General features: G+C 53.0%; 1 protein-coding gene across 1 annotated transcript in view; it reads left to right on the forward strand.

The window, feature by feature from the left end:
* Positions 1–2,220: 2,220 nt before the first annotated feature.
* Positions 2,221–20,356, forward strand: part of LOC120243268 (Fc fragment of IgG binding protein) — a 39,733-nt gene continuing 21,597 nt past the window's right edge. The window contains exons 1-6 of the mRNA XM_039249364.1: positions 2,221–2,275; positions 3,501–4,748; positions 6,097–6,446; positions 10,902–11,472; positions 13,194–13,798; positions 16,148–16,715. Of these exons, the coding sequence (XP_039105295.1) occupies positions 2,221–2,275; positions 3,501–4,748; positions 6,097–6,446; positions 10,902–11,472; positions 13,194–13,798; positions 16,148–16,715 (3,397 nt within the window). The remainder of the gene's footprint in view (positions 2,276–3,500; positions 4,749–6,096; positions 6,447–10,901; positions 11,473–13,193; positions 13,799–16,147; positions 16,716–20,356) is intronic.

Genomic DNA, 20,356 nt, shown 5'->3' on the forward strand with positions numbered 1-20,356 from the left:
TCCAGGGTCAAACTAGGGGAGACCTCAAGGCCTAGAGGAGATTGGGGGGCATGGTCACTGATGAAATATGAAGTGGGGTTTGCGAGCCAACGGCTAAGAAGGAATTCTTGAAGACGTCTTTGGTGCAAAAAGGTGATTTCATTAAAGCACAGAGACAGGACCCATGGGCAGAAAGAGCTGCACTGGGGTTGTGAGGAGCGATTAATGATATACTTTCAAGTTTGTGGAGGGAGAGGAGGCAGATAACGCGGGTCTCCAAGGAAATTCTGAAAGCAGGGTTCAGCTATTGTCAAGATAAGGTTGCTTTTAGTTTCTAAGGAAGGGTAAAAATGGAGCCATTCAGGAGCCCATAAACGCCTTGGGAAGTGTTACACCCTCGGTCCCTGACATCTGTCAATGGGCTGCAAGCTAAGGTTTTCCTGCCTTTGCTTCCCTCTTCAGTCACCCTGAGGCCCACCCTAATTCCCTGCCCCCTGGCCCACCCCCAGACCCTCAGAGACCCAGACACTACTCCTCCCCAAGCTCCCACTTCCATGAGCCCCCCAACCCCCACCCGTTTCTTGACCTTCCTGGTTCTCATCCAGTCCCCTGTTTACTCACTTCATTTTCCTGGTTGACTTTGGGAGCCATTCAGCTGTGAGCCTTTCTCTCTCTCCCGCTCTGGGAGCCTGCCCTGTGTGGCGAATGCCAGAGTCCTCACCCACCCCAGCCACCACAAGGCCCAGGCTTTGGTGATAAGAGAGGAGGGAGAAGTCCTGGGGGCAGCAGCTGCTGGGTGTTGTCCAGGGCTCCCAGGCCCTGCAGCTGCCTTTCCAGGGGAGACGCCCCCAGCAAACAATGAGTCTGATGTTGGGAGGAGGGGAGCAAGACCTGGGCCTGGCCGGCTCCCCTGGACGAACAGACCCGGTCTCAGAAAGCCCACACCACCTCTCAGCGGCCCCTTCTGCTCCCCATGTGCGACGTAGGCCCCCATTTCCCATCCCAGGCAGATCCTGGGTGATGGGGGCATAGAGTTCCCCAAAGCCTGTTCTGCCAGTCTCTTCTCTGGGCAAAAAGACCTCCCAGAAAACAAATAATTCTCCAGGAAGTAGATCCCGGTGTCTGCGTGGAACCAGGAAACAGAGGCCCCCATCCTTCTTCACACACAGCTCCCAGCCCCCAAGCTCCCACCCTGCTCTCCACGGGGGAGCCCCACGAGAAGAGCCTGCCTCCCACCTACAGTCCTCAAGGGTGTACAGAGCACGGTCCGGGAGATAAGCCCGGTGAGGCTAGTTTTGATGTTCCCATTTTGTAGACTGGGGTGGAGGCACCCGCTGGCCTAGGTCAGGTGCCCAGATTCCTGCCCACCTCAGACACCTGTCCCCACCCCCACAGCGCTGCCTAAATGCAGAATATGGATGGCTCGGGCCCAGGAATCAGCTTGTGGGGACTAGGGACCAGCCAGAACCCGGATGTAGGTCCTTTGTGATTCTTCCTGGCAAGAGGGAAAAGAAGAAATCCAACCATCGAGCCACCAAACAAGATCAAATACCACCTTCTGTCCCTACTCCCCACCCTGCCCCCGGGGACTCAGACCTTCAGCACCCTGCTCCCCAGCTGTTTTCCTCAGGGACACCACCCTTACAGTTCTGAAGTTTCCAGAAGGCCCCCAGGCCACAGCCACCAGCTGTTCTCACACCCCTCTCAGGGCCCAGGTGTCTGGGCTCGCCCTCCACCCTTCCCAGGCCTTCAGGGTCCCCATTCCACCTGGCCCGGGGATCATCAGCCTCCTCCAGGAAGTTGGCACCATCTTCCTGATAGGTGGCCCAGGGTGTGGCCCAAGGAGGGCAGAAACTCCGCTATATAGCCCAGCTCAGGGGCCAGCCCCACAGCTCCAGGGACCTGCAGGTGAGACAGGCTGGGGTCCTCTTTAGAAGTGGGACATCGGGTCCCCTACTCTGGCCCCTGGCTCCAGGCTTCCTCGCCCCAACCCCAGACCATTGGACACCCAACTCCCCATCCTTGCCCTGTCCTGACCCCCCCACCCCCAATCAGACCTACTGAACATCTGACTCCCCTATACACACACACACTGGCCCTAGGATCCAGCCCACCTCAGCCTTCCTGGTGCCCAGGTTGCCCCTGTCCTGAAACTGGGCCCTTCTGTCCTCTCCAGGACAGTGTCCAGCCAGAGGGGCCAGACTGGCCTCCTATGACGCCCTCTCTTTCCCCACTGCAGACATGGGGTCCCTGCGGAGCTGGTGGACACTCTGGACCGGAGCAACCCTCCTGTGGGGTAAGTCAGACCCAGATCCCATCCCTGTCCTTGCTCTGGTCTGGGGCACTCTGCCTGCGGGGGTCAGCAGCCTCCGTCCATACGCCCCCCACGAGCTAGCCGAGATGGAGACGGGTCCCGTGGGTTCTGCAGAGGAATGTGGTGGAATTTGCCCATTGTCTCCCTGTCCCAGAAGGAAGCACATAAAAAACACGGTCCGCAAACTAAAGTATGTGAGAACTACCACTTCCTCCATTTTCTGTAACTCAACCAACGTTTTGACTCTGAGTCTCATTCTGCGGAGGTGATGGAAATTTTCTCTAAAGTCATTCTTGGAGGGCTTGGTGCCCGGTGCCCCAGGGTTATGCCCAGGCCCCAGAGTCTCAGATGAAACCAGGGCACTAGGGGAAAGGTGGGAATCTGTCAGCATCTGCTTAGGTTACTTTTGAAGCCTTCATTGTCCCTGATCCCCTGGCCTCGTGGGACACTGGGACATCCTCCCCGCTCCCCTTATTCAGCAAACAGTCCTTCTATAAACCCCCATGCCCTCTCCCAGGCCCTGCTGATCTCCCCTCCTTCTCCCCCCCTTCCCAGCCCTGGAGAATCTCTTCCTAGTTGGGGGTATTGAAAAGCACACACTCCTCTCTCTTTCTAGGAGATATATTGTCCACACTCCTATAATCTTCTTCCCTTTATCCCCTTTATACACCCCCACCCAAGTTTTATCAAGACAGAAATCTGTAACAGGCACCTGAATCCAGCCAGTTTGAGCCCCAGAGTACTTAAAACAATTTGGGGTTGGAGATTTCCCAGGGAAATTCAAAGAGCCAGCTTCTCTTGAAAACATGGTAAGATCTGGCATAAACAAAGAAAAAAAAAGAGCCCATAAACCATCATAATAACAGGCCGAAGCTGGTAGCAGCACCCCGCTTTCCTTGGTGTATGAATGCTCCGGTTTGCACACTCCCCACCCAGACTGTTTCTCACACTCACATTGCTCGCCTGCCCCCATCGGCCTTGGAGTCTGAGATCCCCTTTGGAAGTGTTCAGGGTTTTAGAAAACCAAAGCCAGAAAGGCCGGTGGGTGAATAAAAAGAAAGGAGAGGGAGAAGGGGGGCGGGGAGTGGGGGGCGGGGAAATGCTCCAGTCACTATTTCAACCTGGCATCTAGGCACAGTGCAAGCGGTTACTTGTCTGCTGGGGAGGGTTGGACAAGCGGAGCCATAACTCATTCTCTCCCCCTCAGGGGTGACCCAGGGGGCCTCGGTGAACCCCCAGGACACCGGGGAGGTGGAATTCTTCGCAGCCTTCCTACAGAACTACCTGCCAGGGTACCGCCAGGCCTCCCTCCAGCTCCTCCTCTCCAGCCTGTCGGACAGCCCCGCCTCAGTCTCCATTGCCAGCCAGGCAGATGGCACCTCCCAGAATGTCATAGTGAAGCCCGCGCGGTCAGTCATGGTCACCATCAGCGCCGAAGCTGAGATGGTCGGCAGTAATACCTTCCGACGAGCGGTGCTGATCCGCTCAGACCGCGCGATCTCTGCGCAGGCCGTAAACACTAAGCCCGACACGGCAGAGCTGACGCGGCTGTGGCCCGTCCATACCCTGGGCACTGAGTATTTTGTGTTTACGCCTCCCAGCACCTCCTCCAAGCACTTGAAGGAGTTCGCTGTGGTGGCTGGGGCAGCGGGAGCCTCAGTCAGTATTCAGCTGGTGGGGGCAGTGACCTTCAACAACAAGTTCTACCCAGCGGGCAGTGTCCTGAGCCTGACTCTGGAGCCCTACCGCGTGGCCCAGGTGCAGGGCACCGCTGAACTGTCGGGCTCAAAGATCACGGCCAGTAGCCCCGTGGCTGTGTTCTCCGGCCACAGCTGCGCCCAGAAACACACCAACTGCAACCATGTGGTAGAGCAGCTGCTGCCCACGTCCGCCTGGGGCACCCACTATGTGGTGCCCTCTCTGTCCTCCCAGACCCGCTACGACCTGGCCTACGTCGTGGCCAGCCAGCCCACGAAGCTCACCTACCAGCAGGGGGGCACCACCGGCTCCCGCGGGCTCCGGGCAGGTGATGTGGCCGAGTTTGAGGTCCGACCGTCCCAGCCCCTCTACCTATCTGCAGACGTGGGCATCCAGGTCCTGCAGTTCGGCACAGGTGCCGTGAGGGATGGAGTCACCTATGACCCCTACCTGACCTTGATCCCGGACGTGGCGGCTTACTGCCCTGGCTATGTGGTGAAGAGCATGCCAGGCGCTAAGGGCGTGGCTGTGGTGGTGGCCCGGACGAACGCTGTTAAGGAGCTGACCACGGAAGGGCGCAGGGTGGGGGCCGATCTCTTGTGGACAGCTGTGCCAGGCAGTGAGTTCTCGTACGCCGAAGTGGAGCTTGGCACTGCTGACAACATCCACATGATTGAGGCCACTACCAACTTCGGGCTGCTCACCTTTGGGCTGGCCAGCGCCATCAGCTACGGGACAGTAGGTGCCTGCGGCCGAAGTAAGTGACGGGAAATGACCCTGGTGCCCCTTTCCAGGCTAGCTTGACTCTTCCCTCTTCCCACCTACCTGCTCCCCTGTGGCTTCCTGGCTAGGCTGGGCTTTCCCCACCTCACCTCCATCTTCTGCCACCCCTCCCTTCCCTAAGGCTTCCCAGCTCCTCCCTCCCCTGCTTCCCCAGGGAAGAGCCACGTGCCTGGAGGGAGGGAGGGATCTCTGGGGAAGGGGGAGGGACTGGATCAGGTCAGCTTCTTATCAAACAATTTGGAAATATTTTGATATATATTTTTAATGCTTATTTCTTTATTTTGAGAGAGAGAGATAGAGATCGAGAAGGGAAGGGAAGGGAGAGAGAGAGAGAGGGAGACAGAGAATCCCAAGCAGGGTCCTCACTGTCAGTACAGACCCTGATGCCGGGCTCGAACTCACAAACCCGTGAGATCATGACCAGAACCGAAATCAGAAGCCAGGTGCTTAACCGACTGAGCCACCCATGCGCCACGGAAATACTTTAATATTTTAGCCACTATACCAGTTGCTAACTACCATTCCCCCACCTTATATAGGAAAGTTTATACCGTAGCTCAGGAGGTCTGAAAGTATGATCATAATGATGGCTACCATGCTGGGGGGAGTTACCTCTCAACATACCAGAGACTATTCTAGGTGCCTTGCATGTGTTAATATAGTGAATTTCTAGGACCCGGCCTTATGTGTAAACTTAGGCTCAGAGCTGCCCCCAAACAGTACACTGTGGTGCCAGAGTCATACATGCTAAAGCCAGACTTCCTTGGTTCAAATCCCACCTCTGCTTGGGCGACCTTGGGCAGGCATGTGACCTCACCTCTGTTGGCCTCAGTTTCCATGTCTGTAAAATGGAGATAATAGCTGTCACAGGATTGTAGTGAGGGGGTAATAAGTGAGATTTGTAAAGTTTTTAGGGGGTGTCTAGTACGTTTTTATGAGCAGACAGAAAACAAGAGCTTTTGAAGACTGGGAGGCAGGAAATTGCTATTTCTTCCTGTGTGGACCCCCTGCCTCAAGCTAGGACCCTGGACATTAGGGTCCCCAGCACTGGCCAAAACGTCCCCTCCGACCCCAAGCATGGAAGCCCCTCAACTTTAAAGAGCCACTTTGAGTTTGCATGGTAGAATGGGGGAGGGGTGGGTGATTAATCATAACAGGGACCAAACACTCAGAGGACCTGGGGGTGGGTCATGCCTGGGCGGTTCTCTCCCTGTGAAGTTCCAGACCTCAGTTTCCCCACTTCTAAAATGGGTCCTCGCAGCAGGAGAGCTCCGGGATTCCCACCAGCAACGATACTCCTGACTCTTTCTCTGCTGCCCCTCCCCCGCCTTCCCCAGCCCAGGAGACCTGCCAAAACGTGCAGTGCACTCCCCAGCAGCAGTGCCAGGTGGTGGGCAGGCAGGCCCGGTGTGTGGCGGTCCCCGTGGCCACCTGCCGCGCCCAGGGTGACCCGCATTACACCACCTTCGACGGCCGCCGCTACGACATGATGGGCACGTGCCTGTACACCGTGGTGGAGTTGTGCAGCGAGGACCAGAGCCTGCCCGCTTTCAGCGTGGAGGCCAAGAACGAGCACCGGGGCAGCCGCCGCGTCTCGTACGTGGGCCTGGTCACCGTGCGCGCCTACAGCCACTCCGTATCGCTGGTCCGCGGGGAGGTCGGCTTCGCCCGGGTGAGTATCCAGAGGCTTCAGGTTGAATACCTAGGAGCCTCCAGTTGGAAGCAGGAGGCAAAGGCTGGGGCGGAGCGGGCGGAGGGGGCAGAGGGGGGAGGTGGGAGGAGGTGGGGGGAGGCGGGAATTTGAAACTGGCAGAGCGTTTAAATCCATTTCGTCCGGTAATTCTACTTCTAGAAAATTAAAGGATACTCAGAAATATGGTTCAGAAAAAATAAAAGTTTCTGCCAATGTCAATTGTGATAGCAACAGGAAAAAAAGGCAACAAAATGTCCAATAACGGGGAATTTCTTAAGGGACCAAACACTAAACTTAGTGAGCCCTGCTATGTCCTGGATTTGTTTCTTAGTGATTTCCATGTATTAATGCATTGAGTGCTCACAGTGATCTGTGGGGGTAGGTGTTATTGTTGTTTTCGTTTTTGTTTGTTTGTTTTTGAGAGAGAGCACTCCTGAGTGTGAGCAGGGGAGGGGCAGAGAGAGAGGAGAGAGAGAGAGTCCCAAACAGAAAATCCCAAGTCCCGACCACAGGGCTCCATCCCATGATTTTGGGGTCACGACCTGAGCCAAAATCAAGAGTCAGACGCTCAACTGACTGAGCCTCCCAGGCGCCCCGCATTATTATTATTACTTCTAGAAAAGGAAACTGAGGTCCAGGGAGAGGGGTGACTTCCCAAGGGCCCAGAGCCAGTAAGAGATGGAGCTGGGAACCCAGGCAGGCTGGCTTCTGAGTCTCTATTCTTAACCTCTTCACCATTCTGCCTTACACAATATTTTATCACTGTTTTGTTCACTTTTGATATCAAATGTGCAAATAATAAAATACATAAATCTCAAGTCAAGGAGTTTTGACAAACGTGCAACCCAGACCTCCATTAAGATACAGAATATTTTTGGGGTGCCTAGGTGGCTCAGTCGGTTAAGCGTCAGACTTTGGCTCAGGTTATTATCTCATGATTTGTGGGTTCTGGGTTTGAGCCCCACGTCAGGCTCTGAGCCGTCAGCACAGGAGCCTGCTTCTGGTTTTGTGTCTCCCTCTCTCTCTGCCCCTCCTCTGCTCACCCTCTGTCTCTCTCTGTCCCTCAAAAATAAATAAACATTAAAAATTTTTAAATAATAAAAAAAGATACAGAATATTTTCATCATTCTGGAACATTCTTTCATTCCCCTTCCTAAACAATCCCAACCCACTACCAGTGGCAACCACAGTTCTGATTTTTTTTTCCACCATGGATTAGTTTTCCCTGTTCAGGAACTCTGTGTGTGTGTGTGTGTGTGTGTGTGTGTGCGTGTTCAAGAACTTCACATGAACGGAATCACACAGCATAAGGAGCTCTTTGCGTAAAGCCTCTTTTGCCCAGTACAATACTCGTAAGTTTCTTCCATGATGATGTGATTAATTTTTTTTAATAGGTAGAGCATTCACATAGCTCAGAACAAACAGGGTATGTTGTGAAAGGTCTGACTTTCTTTTTTTAAAAATTTTTTTTGATGTTTATTTACTTTTTGAGAGAGAAAGAGACAGAGTGTGAGGGAGGGAGGGACAGAGAGAGAGGGAGACAGAATCTGAAGCAGCCTCCAGGCTCTGAGCTGTCAGTACAGAGCCTGACACGGGACTCAAACTCACAGACAGTGAGATCATGACCTGAGCTGAAGTCGGACGCTGAGCCGACCGAATTACCCAGGTGCCCCTGGTTTTCTTTCTGTTGTTGGTTTTTTTAATGTTTATTTATTTTTGAGAGAGAGAGAGAGAGAATATCCCAAGCAGGCTCTGAGCTGTCAGAGCAGAGCCCTGCATGGGGCTTGAACACCATGAACTACGAGATCATGACCTGAGCCGAAATCAAGTGTCCTAAGACATTTAACGTGCTGAGCCCCAGGCGCCCCTAGGTCCGGCTTTCATCCCCGTCTTCATCTGCTTTGCCCCTGCTCCCCACAGGTAGCTAGTTTTGTTGATTCCTTGCGGGTTCCCCTAGGGTTCCTTTATGCCAGTACAAGCAGCGTAAACAGTGCATTCTTCCCTCTCACCTTTCTTACCCAAGAGTACTGTGCCGTCTGCTCTGTTCTGCTCTTTGCTTTGTGCACTGAGTGGTACCTTTTGGAGCGGTTTCCAAATCAGCCTGAAGGGAGCCTCTGCTTTCTTTCCTTTTTTTTTGTTTTTGTTTTTGTTTTTTTACATCCGCACGGTTCTCCATTGGATGGATGCCTCGTCATTCATTCAACTCAGTCCCCCGCGGATGGAGGCTTTTTCCACGATAGCCACCAGCACAGCGCTGAACAGCCTTGTACCTCCCTTGTTTTGTGCGCGTGTGGGTGGATCTGGGAGCCGGATCAGTAAGTGGATTCAAGTAGGTGTTCTCCAGACCTAGAGGGACTGAGCAGCAGTGCAGAGGGACTTCCAGCTGCAGAAGTTACGTGAGGAACTTTGAACAGGCTGTGCAGGTTTTCAGAGAGAGAGAGAGGGAGAGAGAGAGAGAGAGAGAGAGGCCCTCTTCCTTTTGTCAGATCCTTACAGAGGTCGGTGACTCAACAGAGGTTTAGAGCTCCTGATAGAATCATGATCAGGGTGCCTGGGGCAGCTCAGTCCGTTAAACGTCCAGCTCTGGATGTCAGCTCAGGTCATGATGTCTTGATCTTGAGATCAAGCCCCGAGCTCCATGCCGACCACGGAGACTGCTTGGGATTCTCTCTCTCCTTCTCTCTCTGCCCCTCCCCTGCCCTCTCTCTCTCTCTCTCTCTCTCTCTCTCTCTCAAAATAATAAATTAAAAAAAAAAAAACATTAGGGGTGCCTGAGTGGCTTAGGCAGTTAAGCGTCCAACTTTTGATTTCGGTGCAGGTCGTGATCTTGCAGTTCATGGGATCGAGCCCCACATGGGGCTTACAATGTGTTATCACGGTGATAGTGCAGAGCCTGCTTGAGATCCTCTTTCCCTCTCTCCACCCCTTCCCTACCTGTGCTCTCTCTCTAAACAAATAAATAAATAAACTAAAAAAAAAAAAACATTAAAAAAAATCATGATAGGATATCCCCGAAACATTGCTAGGAGAAAAGAGGGCTTCATGAAATGGGGACTTCAGCAGGGTCTCATTATTTAAAAAGAAAAAAAAAATCATGAATTAAAAGGTAGAAAAAACAACCCCAGCAGGCAGATTTTTAAATGTACCTCTGTGCGCATGCATGCACACACGTGTGTCCACAGCAATGTGAGTGATTTCTCTCTCCTGATTTTTTTCTCATGAGGATTTTGTAAGTTTTCTGTGATGAGCGCCTATTACTTGTGTCATTTAAAAATAGAGATAAGTATAGGCTCCCTGGGCCCAGAGCCCGTGAGTGTCTTGGTCACGGCTGCATCCACAGCACTGCCCAGCACGGTCCTGGACACACAGGAGGGCTCACGGAGGCCTTGCTGACCCACTGACTGAATGAAGATCTATCTTACCTCCTGCGGTCCCCTCTGCCTCTTTTTCCTTTTATTTTTTTCATACCCCATCCTCTTAGCTAAGATAAGCATATGGGAAGAAAAAGTTAAAAAGAAACACTCAGAAAGAGGAAACTGGGCCCAAAAGACAGAGAGACACACTCCTTATCTCCTGGCCTGACTCTGTCTCCACTTAGGATATTTGCGAAGGAATCCCCTTCCCCATGTCTCTCTGGCTCTCCCTCACTGATCCTTTAACAGCTCAGCTCAGCTGTCCCTGCCTCCAGGAAGCCTCCCCTGACCTGCAAGATTGCGTCTGGCTCTTCTTCTAGACGCCCACAGCGTCCTGCGCGTCCACCATCCCAGTCCTGATCACTCTGATCTGTCGCTCTGATCTCGTGACAGTTCTGTCTCCCTTGTTGGACTGGGAGCCCTATGAGAGCAGGCTCTGGGTTGTGTCGATGACCACTGTGTGCCCGGGATCTCCCGGCCAGGGCCAGGCACAGAGGGAGTGCCCAGTGAATGGTCGTCTAACGCAGCAATGCCTCCCTTCACTTACTGAGCACTTGCGATCCTACCAGGCACCATTCAAGACACTGGAGACGGAGCAGTGAGCAAAGCAGACCAAACTCCCGTCTTCGTGGGGCTGACAGTCTACGGGGCAAGGCAAACGATAAACATGAGAAGTGTGCCGATGATATGTTAGAAGCCTTAGAAGCTATAGGAAAAAAAAAAAAAACAGAGCAGGGAAGAGGAATACAGCATAGGGAAGGGTTGCCGCACAGAATAGGGGCATGTCACTGCCATGGTGACATTTGAGCAAAGCTTGTGTAAGGGACCAGGGAGTGAACCACACGTACGTCTCGGGGAAGAACCTTTCAGGCCACAGGGAAGCAAGGGCAGGGAGCCCAGGGCTTGGTTGGTGGCAGCAGCAGGAGGAAGGAATCCCGGCTGGAGCAGGGGAAGGGAGAGAGGGGGGAAGGGGCGAAGGCAGAGCACACGGGATCTGACCACCCGCTCCTCCCCCCCACAGATCGACAACCAGCGCTCGCGCCTGCCCGCCTCCCTGGCCGACGGTCGCCTGCGCGTGTACCAGAGTGGGACGCGGGGCGTGGTGGAGCTGGACTTCGGGCTGGTGGTCACCTACGACTGGGACTGCCAGCTGGCCCTGAGCCTGCCCGAGCGCTTCCGAGAGCAGGTGTGCGGACTGTGTGGCAACTACAACGGCAACCCCGCCGACGACTTCCTCACGCCCGAGGAGGAGCTGGCGCCGGACCCCATGGAGTTCGCCAGTAGCTGGAAGCTGGACGACGGGGACTTCCTGTGTGACGACGGCTGCCAAAACAACTGTCCCTCCTGCACCGCGGGCCAGGCCCAGCACTACGAGGGCAGCCGGCTCTGCGGCATGCTGACCCAGCCCGATGGCCCCTTTGCCGCCTGCCACAGCGCGCTGCCGCCCCGGCCCTTCCTGGAGGAGTGTGTGTACGACCTGTGTGTGCTCAGCGGGGACCGGTCCAGCCTGTGCCGCAGCCTCAGCGCCTACGCCCAGGCCTGCCTGGAGCACGGCATCTCTGTCGGAGACTGGAGGTCACCAGCCAACTGTCGTGAGTCGATGCCCTGGGGGGGCTGGGAGCTCGCGGTGGGAAGGCCCGGGACTCCTTGCAGCCCCTCAGGGTCTGAGCACTTCTTGTGTGTGGTTCAGCCTGAAGCTGGACCGCGCCAGGAACACAGGGATGGCTGAGGTGGCCAGACGGTGCCCGCGCTGAGCCTGAGGTTGGGGCAGACACATCACTAGCCAGTGACAGTCCCGAGTCATCCCCGCTGGGCTCGGGGAGGCACAGGCCGAGTGGCCAGGAAAACTGCTTGACTCTGCCTGGCGGGGTCAGGGAGGATTTCCCAGAGGAAGGGATGCCCAATCTGAAAGCTGCAGGAGGAACTGACACTAGGCAGAATAAAGGGGAGCAGGAAGCAGGTTCGGGGGTGAGAGAGGAGCACGTGCAGGAGCCGGCATGAGACATCGTCCTCGGAGTCCCAAAGCAGAAATGTGAACAGCTCTTCGTTTGTAGCCCTTTCGCGGCTCCCCCGATGCCCTCTGGGTAAAGTCCAAGCTCCTTAGTCAGGTTCCATCCACTTACTCATTCACTCATTCATAGGGGCCCCTGTCTGGCCCCATCCCTCTGCTGGTGTGTGCTGGCCCCCCCTGACCCTCCCTTGTGAGGCTCCCAAAGAAATTTTCTGGAGACAGAAAGTCTAGTGTGCAGGGAAGGAGATGTGCCCAGACCCAGGCCTAGGGCTTGAGACAGGGACTCCAGAGGAGGAGTAAGTCTTGGGGAGACACTGAGGCCATGTGGGATTTGTCTTGGTCACTCCTGTGTCCTCGATGCCCAGCAAACGCCCGCCCCCCCGAGCTCCCCAGGGCCTGGTGCAGAGGTGGAATGAGCGAGCATCTCCTGTGGGCCAGACCTGTCCTTGGGGCTGGCGAGTCAGCTGAGGTTGAGGCAGATCAGATCCCTGCTCTCAGAGTTCATATTCCAGCAGGGGGGACAGACAGTAAGCAGTAAACTGTGGAATATCTTCAAAGAGCAAAAGAAAGGGCCTTTGTGTAAGAAGAGGAAATGGGAGGCTCATAGGAAGGCCTTTCTGAGCAGGTGACATGGGAGCCGAGAGCAGCAAAGGGCAATAGAGTGAGCTAAGTAACAATGACACAATGGGGTGTCTCTGCATAGATTAACTCGTTTACCCCTCACCACCCTGTGACGTCAGTACTATTACTATCTCATTTTACTGATGGGGAAACTGAGGCATGGAGCCAATGGAGTCGTTTGCTCACAATCACACAGCTTAGGAAGGGGAGACTGGGATTTGAACCCAGGCTGTCCAGGCTCCAGCAGCTTTCTCTTAGCCACATGCTGCACTGCCTTCGGAGGAAAGGCCACTACACGCATCAGGAACAGCCAGTGCAAAGGCCCTGAGGTGGGAGCGTGAGGACCTGTGAGGAAGCCTCTGTGGCTGGGACAGAGTGAGCCAAAGGGAGAGGGAGGGGGGAGGAGGAGGGAGGTGATGGACTTCCTGACAGATTGGTCGTCTGTGAGCGAAGAGGGAAAGGAGTCAACTGTGTCTCTGAGGTTTGGGGTCCCAGCACCTGGAGGGATGGAAGTGCCATTCGGAGCTCTGGGGCAGGAGCATGATTGGGGGCGGGGGGGAGGGGGGAGTCCCTGTTGAGCGCTTTGGGCAGGGCGCCCTGCCAGGAAAGGGGACAGCCAATGCAACAATGCAACACCCTCGCACCCGCCTGAGCACCCTCCCCTTCTCCGTCTCCCCGCAGCCCTGTCCTGCCCTCCCAACAGCCGCTATGAGCGGTGCGGCCCCGCCTGCCCGGCCACCTGCAACTCGGAGGCGGCGCCGTCCAACTGCTCCGGCCGCCCGTGCGTGGAGGGCTGCGTGTGCCTCCCAGGCTTCGTGGCCAGCGGCGGCGGCTGCGTGGCGGCCGCGTCGTGCGGCTGCACCTTCCAGGGCCGCCCGCTCGCCCCGGGCCAGCAGGTGTGGGCGGACGAGCAGTGCCGACGGCGCTGCACTTGCGACGGCGCCACCCAGCAGGTGCGCTGCACCGACACGCAGGGCTGTCCAGCGGGCGAGCGCTGCCGTGTCCAGAATGGCCTCCTGGGTTGCTACCCCGACCGCTTTGGGAGCTGCCAGGGGTACGGGGACCCGCACTACGTGAGCTTCGACGGCCGGCGCTTCGACTTCATGGGCACCTGCACTTACCTGCTGTCCGGCTCGTGCGGCCAGGCCGCGGGGTTGCCTGCCTTCCGGGTGCTGGTGGAAAACGAGCACCGGGGCAGCCAGACCGTGAGCTACACGCGCGCCGTGCGCGTGGAGACCCGCGGCGTGAAGGTGGAGGTGCGCCGGGAGTACCCCGGGCAAGTGCTGGTGAGTGATGTGGGGTTCCCGGCTGGGGGGGGGTACTAGAGGGGAGGCAGGAAATCCCTCTTCAGGAGTAGGGGCTCTGAACCCCAGGTAGGGCTGGGGATCTGTTCAAAGACATGTGGTTATGTCCTGGGCCCCAAGCTGGCGGTGCTGCCTCTCCTTCGCCCTGTGGCTGTCTCTTCCGTTGACTGTCTCTCCAGGTTTTGTCTCAGGGCCGCCTTCCGTCAGCACGTCTGCCACACAGCAGAAGTCACGAACCACTAATTTTCTCTTAAAAAAAAAAAAAAAGATAAAAATCAAGAGGTGGGGTTGTAAGATTCACAACTCCAGTGAGAGAAGGATGAATTGGAAATGGATGGAAAACTGAAAGAAATCTCCGTGTGTCAGGCACCACCCCTGAACCCTTTACAGGCCTTAAGTCATAGTCCTCAGAATGACCTCACGGTGAAGGAAGTTTTGCCCATAAAGCCGAGTGTTTGGCATAGAGAAACTTCTAGATAAACAGAGGGCATAACAATTGATATTTATGTTCCCATCTCTCTGAGTCTGAAATAATAATAGCCAATACATATGACATTACTCCTAGGTGTTAAATGCTTGACATAGACTAACTCACTGAATCTCTACAACAACTCTGTGAAATAGCTAGATGAGGAAACTGAGGCACAGAAAGGCTAAGCCATCTATTCAAGGTCACACAGCTAATGAGTGACCGAGTCACAATTTGAAGCCAGGCTGTTTGGCTCCAGGGACCATACTCTTTTTTATTTTTTTTTTAATATTTTATAGTTTATTTATTTTTTGAGACAGAGAGAGACAGAGCATGAGAGGGGGAGGGGCAGAGAGAGAGGGAGACACGGAATCAGAAACAGGCTCCAGGCTCTGAGCTGCCTTCACAGAACCTGACGCGGGGCTCGAACCCATGAACTGCGAGATCATGACCTGAGCCGAAATCGGTTGCTTAACCGACTGAGCCACCCAGGCGCCCCATCCAGGGACCATACTCTTAACATGACATCCTCCTGCCTCTCCTGAGGAAAGAGATGAAATAGACAGGGACAGAAGTAGATGAAAGAGTACTCCAAGCAGAAGGAACAGTGAGTGCAAAGGCCCTGAGGCAGGAACAAACATGAGGGGCAGAGGAACAGCCTGGGGGCCTAGGGGGCTGGAGTGGGGGCAGGGGATGATTTAGGGGACAGCTGTGATAGAGGTCTTGATTTAAACCAAAATCTGAAGGACAAAAGAGAGTGAAGGGTGGTGGTTTGGAAACAGGGAGCAGCAGATACAAAGGCTGAGGCTGGACTGAGCTTGAAGACTCAAGAGAGCAGCATGGAGCCAGTGTGGCTGCACCAGAGAGTGAGGCTGGAGAGAAGGGGCAGAGCGGGTGGTAGGAGATGAGGTCAGAAAAGTGGGGGGAGAGGGGGTCTGTTTTAAGCCAAGACGTAAAGGGTGATGGGGAGGTAACCAGGCAAAGAATAGGGATGCGGAAGACAGTAGGAACGTAGGAATGTCGCGAGCAGAAGGTACCGCAAAGGCCCCAAGGCTGGGCTGAGCTTGCTGGGTTCAGGAGGTCAAAATGGCTGCGTGGCTGGAGTCGCAGGGGCGGGGAATGGGACAGTACTATAGAAGAGATTGGAGAGTAGCGAGGCTCAGATCACCTGGGGCCTTTTAAGCCATCATAAGGGGGTTGGATCGAAGCTAACCCCTAACAGATGAAGTAGCACTGGGCAAGGAAAGAGTACTGGGGAGAGGGTATCTAGGAGGAGGGCATGGCAAGTGCAAAGGCCATGAGGTGAGAGTGCATTTGATGTGTTCAGGGAGACAGCAAGGAGGCTGAGTGAGCAATATGGTAGGTGATGCCGGTACAAAGGTGGACAGGGCCAAGGTCAAACTAGACCCTGTCGGAAGGGGCTTGGATCTGCACCAAGTCCTGAAGGCTGAAGGACAAGCAGCCAGGAGAAAAGTGGTGGGTGATGTTCTCAGCAAAGTGAAAAGGCCCTAAAGTTGGACTAAATTGAGAGAAGTGGAGGAATATCAAGACAGCCAGTGTGCCTGGAACAGACTGAGTGAGGCGGGGGGAGTAGGAGGCAGGAAGGTCAGGGAGGTAATGGGGAGACAGATGCTGTAGGCTCTGAAGGCCATGGGTTAGGGATTTGGATTTAAGCCAGTAAGAGAGGTAGATGGTGTGCCAGACAGAGGGAATAGCAAGTGCAAAGGCCCTGCGGGGGAACCAAGTATGATGTGCTAAAGCAAACGGCAAGGAGTTGAGAATATTTGGAGGCAAGTGAGTGAAGGGTGGGACACAGAGCCATGAATACGCTGACCCCGTGGACCTCCTTCACCTCTACCCAGGTGGATGGCGTCCTTCAGCACCTGCCCTTCCAGGCCGCAGACGGCCAGGTGCAGGTGTTCCTCCAGGGTCAAGACGCCGTTGTGCGCACGGACTTTGGCCTGACCGTCACCTACAACTGGAAGGAGCGTGTCATCGCCAAGGTGCCCAGCAGCTATGGCGGGGCCCTTTGCGGCCTGTGCGGGAACTTCAACGGGAACCCAGGTGACGACCTGGCCCTGCGTGGTGGAGGCCAAGCTCCCAACGCGCTGGCCTTCGGGAACAGCTGGCAGGAGGAGACGAGGCCAGGCTGCGAGGCCACCGAGCCAGGTGACTGTCCCAAGCTGGATTCCCTGGTGGCCCAGCAACTGCAGAGCAAGAAGGAGTGCGGGATCCTTGCCGACCCTCAGGGGCCCTTCCGGGAGTGTCATGCCAAGCTGGACCCACAGGGCGCCCTGCGTGACTGCGTCTACGACCGCTGCCTGCTGCCGGGCCAGTCGGGGCCACTGTGTGATGCACTGGCCACTTATGCTGCTGAGTGCCAGGCCGCTGGGGCCACCGTGCACCCCTGGAGGAGTGAGGAGCTTTGCCGTGAGTACCTGAGTGACGGCGGGGGGCTCAGCCTCGTTTGTGTCCACTAACATATAAGTATCGTTAATTCATGTAACTCCGACAGAAGTATTATGAGGTGGGGACTGTAGTTATACCCATTTATCAGATGAGGAAAGAGAGGCTTAGAGAGAGTCAGTTACACACCCAGGATCACGTACAGCTAGAAAGTCATGGTTGCAGTAAATATTTGTAAGATGGCCAAAAATATCTGATGGCCCTGGGTCTAATTCCTATGGCAGGGGTCATTCAGAGATAAGTAGCAGTGCTGCCTTTAGAAGAAGCCTGACCCTGGTCCCCTCTCCCGTTTTTCTGGACCATCTGGTCTACTTCACTCATTTACAGTATCTGCCAGGATGGTACATATCGCTCTCTGTTGAAATACACATGATAAATACATGAATGTCACATCATTTCTTTTTCCCCTTCAACTTATATTCATTCATTCATTTATTCAACACATATTTGTTGAACACCTACTATGTTCCAACCACTGAGGATATAATGGGGGAGAAAAAAGGGGAAAAAATTCTTGCTCTCTTGAACTGACCATCTTATGGTTTTTAGTTCCAGCAGAACATAACCTAATGTAATATATATATATGGAAATCTCTTTTTAAAAAAAAAAGTCATTTTTTTTTTTTGAGAGAGCATGCACGTGCATGAGTGGGGAAGGGACAGAGAGAGAGAGAGGCTTTGGGATGTCAGTGCAGAGTCCGACATGGGACTCCATCTCATGAACCATGAGATCATCACCTAAGCCATTTTCAAGAGTTGGATGCTTAAACCACTGAACCACCCAGGTGCTCCAGAAAGTGTATTTTTATTTTTTTATTTAAAAAATTTTTTTTAATGTTTATTTACTTTTGAGAGAGAGAGAGAGGAAAGAGACAGAGTGAAAGCAGGGGAGGGGCAGAGAGAAAGGAAGACACAGAATCCAAAGCAGGCTCCAGGCTCTGAGCTGTCAGCACAGAGCCTGATGCGGGACTCAAACCCACAATATGTGAGATCATCATCTGAGCCAAAGTCAGACGCTTAACCAACTGAGCCACCCAGGCACTCCAGAAAGCCTCTTTTTAAATCACTGCATGGGTTAGTTTTTGCTGTGTAACAAATATCCCCAAAGTTAAAAGTGATATTGTTTTCTCATGAGTCTGTGGGCTGGGCTGTTCTAATCTGGGCCAGCATGGTTTATCACTGCAGTCCTACTGGCAGTCCTGTGAGGGCTGGACGGTCTACAGTGGCCAGACTTTACACAACTGGCAGGCTGGGTGGTTTGGGGGACCTTATCGAGGACGGCTTGCCCCTGCTCCACTTGGCCTCATCTTCCAGCCAGCTAGCACAGGCTTCCTCACACAGCAGTCTCGACATTCCAAAGAACAGCAAGAGTGGACAAGCCTCAGTAGGCAAACACACTTCAGGCCTCTGCTTGGCGTCACATCTGCTGTTATTCCATTGGCCAAAGCCAGTAGTGTGGCCAAGCCCAGAAGACCGGGTGGCTGTTCTCAGTCTGTCCCAATCCCCATCATACTTCTCTGCCACAAACATATACACATGTGAACATTTCATTATTTTTAGAAATTCCTGAGACCATCAGATTCTAAGTGTTAAAAAAAAAAAAGTAGGGGGGGCTCCTGGGTGGCTCAGTCGGTTAAGCATCCGACTTTGGCTCAGGTCATGATCTCACGGTTCGTGGTTTCGAGCCCCGTGTCGGGCTCTGTGCTGACAGCTCAGAGCCTGGAGCCTGTTTCAGATTCTGTGCTTCCCTCTCTCTCTGACCCTCCCCTGCTCAAGCTGTTGATCTCACTCTCTCTCTCTCTCTCTCTCTCTCTCTCTCTTTCTCTCTCTCTCAGAAATAAAGCATTAAAAAAAAACTCTGGCCTATATCAAGGCCCATCTTTAAAAAAAAAAGATGAAATGAGTTATCATTGCAAATATCATTAGTACACAACTGATAGAGCATATAAAACAGTAATATATTAATATTTATATAAATATATTAAAACAGAAAAATACTAAAAGATATAAACATGAAAACATATAAAAACATAAAACATATAAACATGAAAAGCAGAATGTATTGGAAAGGCATCTCTTAGTGAGATGGATGCAACTTTCCCCCCAATAGTTCCCTTTGTGTTTTTTTATTTTGCTGAAATATTTTATTTTTATTTTTTTATTTAAAAAATTCTAAAGATTTTACTTTTAACCAACCTCTACACTCAGTGTGGAGTTCAGACTTAAACCCTGAGACCAAGAGTCCCATGCTCTACCAGCGGAGCCAGCCTTCGTTGAAATATTTTATTTTTAAAAAAAATTTTTTTTAATGTTTTATTTATTTCTAGGAGAGAGAGAGACAGCGTGAGCAGGGGAGGGTCAGAGAGAGAGGGAGTCACAGACTCCAAAACAGGCTCCAGGCTCTGAGCTGGCACAGAGCCCGACGCGGGGCTCGAACCCACAAACCGCGAGATCATGACCCAAGCGAAAGTCGGACGCCTAACCGACTGAGCCACCCAGGCGCCCCATAGATAGCACCTTTAAAGAAACATGCCACAATGCGGTTATTACCAGTAACAAAAATAACACTGATTCTTTAACATCATCTAAAATTCAACTGAGGTTCAAATTACCCCAATTGTCTAAAATTTTTTAAAAATGTGTTTTTTCAGTTTATTTGACTCTGGATCCAGACCAAATCCACATACTGCATTGGGTTGGTTTTTCTTACATCATTAAAAATTTTTTTTGTAAGTGTTTATTTTTGAGAGAGAGAGAGCACAAGTGTGGGGGAGGGGGCCCAGAGAGAGAGGGAGACAAAGAATCCAAAGCAGGCTCCACACTCCATGCTGATAGCACAGAGCCCGATGTGGGGTTTGAACCCACGAACCCGTGAGATCATGACATGAGCCAAAGTCAGACACTCAACCACCTAAGCCACCCAGACACCCTTAAATCATTTTTATCCTATAATAGCACTTTTCCATTTTCTGGCAACATATTATTATGAAATTTTTCAAGTGTATAGAAAGATGGAAAGAATTTTACAGTGAATACCCATACACTTACCAGCTAGATTCTACAGTCGACATTTCACTGTACTTGCTTTATCACATATCTGTCCCTCTATCTGTTTTGTTTGTACCATTTATTTATTGGTGAGGGGAGGAGTCATTTGTCCTGCAGAATTTCCTACTTTGTGGACTTGGCTAGTTGGTTCTTTGTAGTGTTATTTAACTTGTCCCTCTGTCCCCTGATTCTCTTGTAAGCTGGTTATGAGATCTCAAACAGTGCTGTCCAATAGAACTTTGGTGATGATAGAAATGTTCTGTCCCTGAGCTACGCTGTATGATTGCCACCAGTCATGTATTGAGCACTTGAAATGGGGCTAGTGTGACCTAGGAACTAAGTCTTGTTTTTTTTTTTTATTTTATTTTAGAGAGAGAAAAAGAGAGAGAGCTTGTGCACAAGCTGGGGAGAGAGGCAGAGGGAGGGAGGGAGAGAAAGAGAGAGTGAGAATGAATCTTAAGCAGCCTCCATGCTCAGCACAGAGCCCGACACCAGGGCTCAATCCCACGACCCTGGGATCATGACCTGAGCTGAAATCAAGAGTAGGACACTCAACT

This window comes from Hyaena hyaena, unplaced genomic scaffold (assembly GCF_003009895.1).
Source record: "Hyaena hyaena isolate Hyena2069 unplaced genomic scaffold, ASM300989v1 scaffold_9, whole genome shotgun sequence".
Taxonomy (NCBI): domain Eukaryota; kingdom Metazoa; phylum Chordata; class Mammalia; order Carnivora; family Hyaenidae; genus Hyaena; species Hyaena hyaena.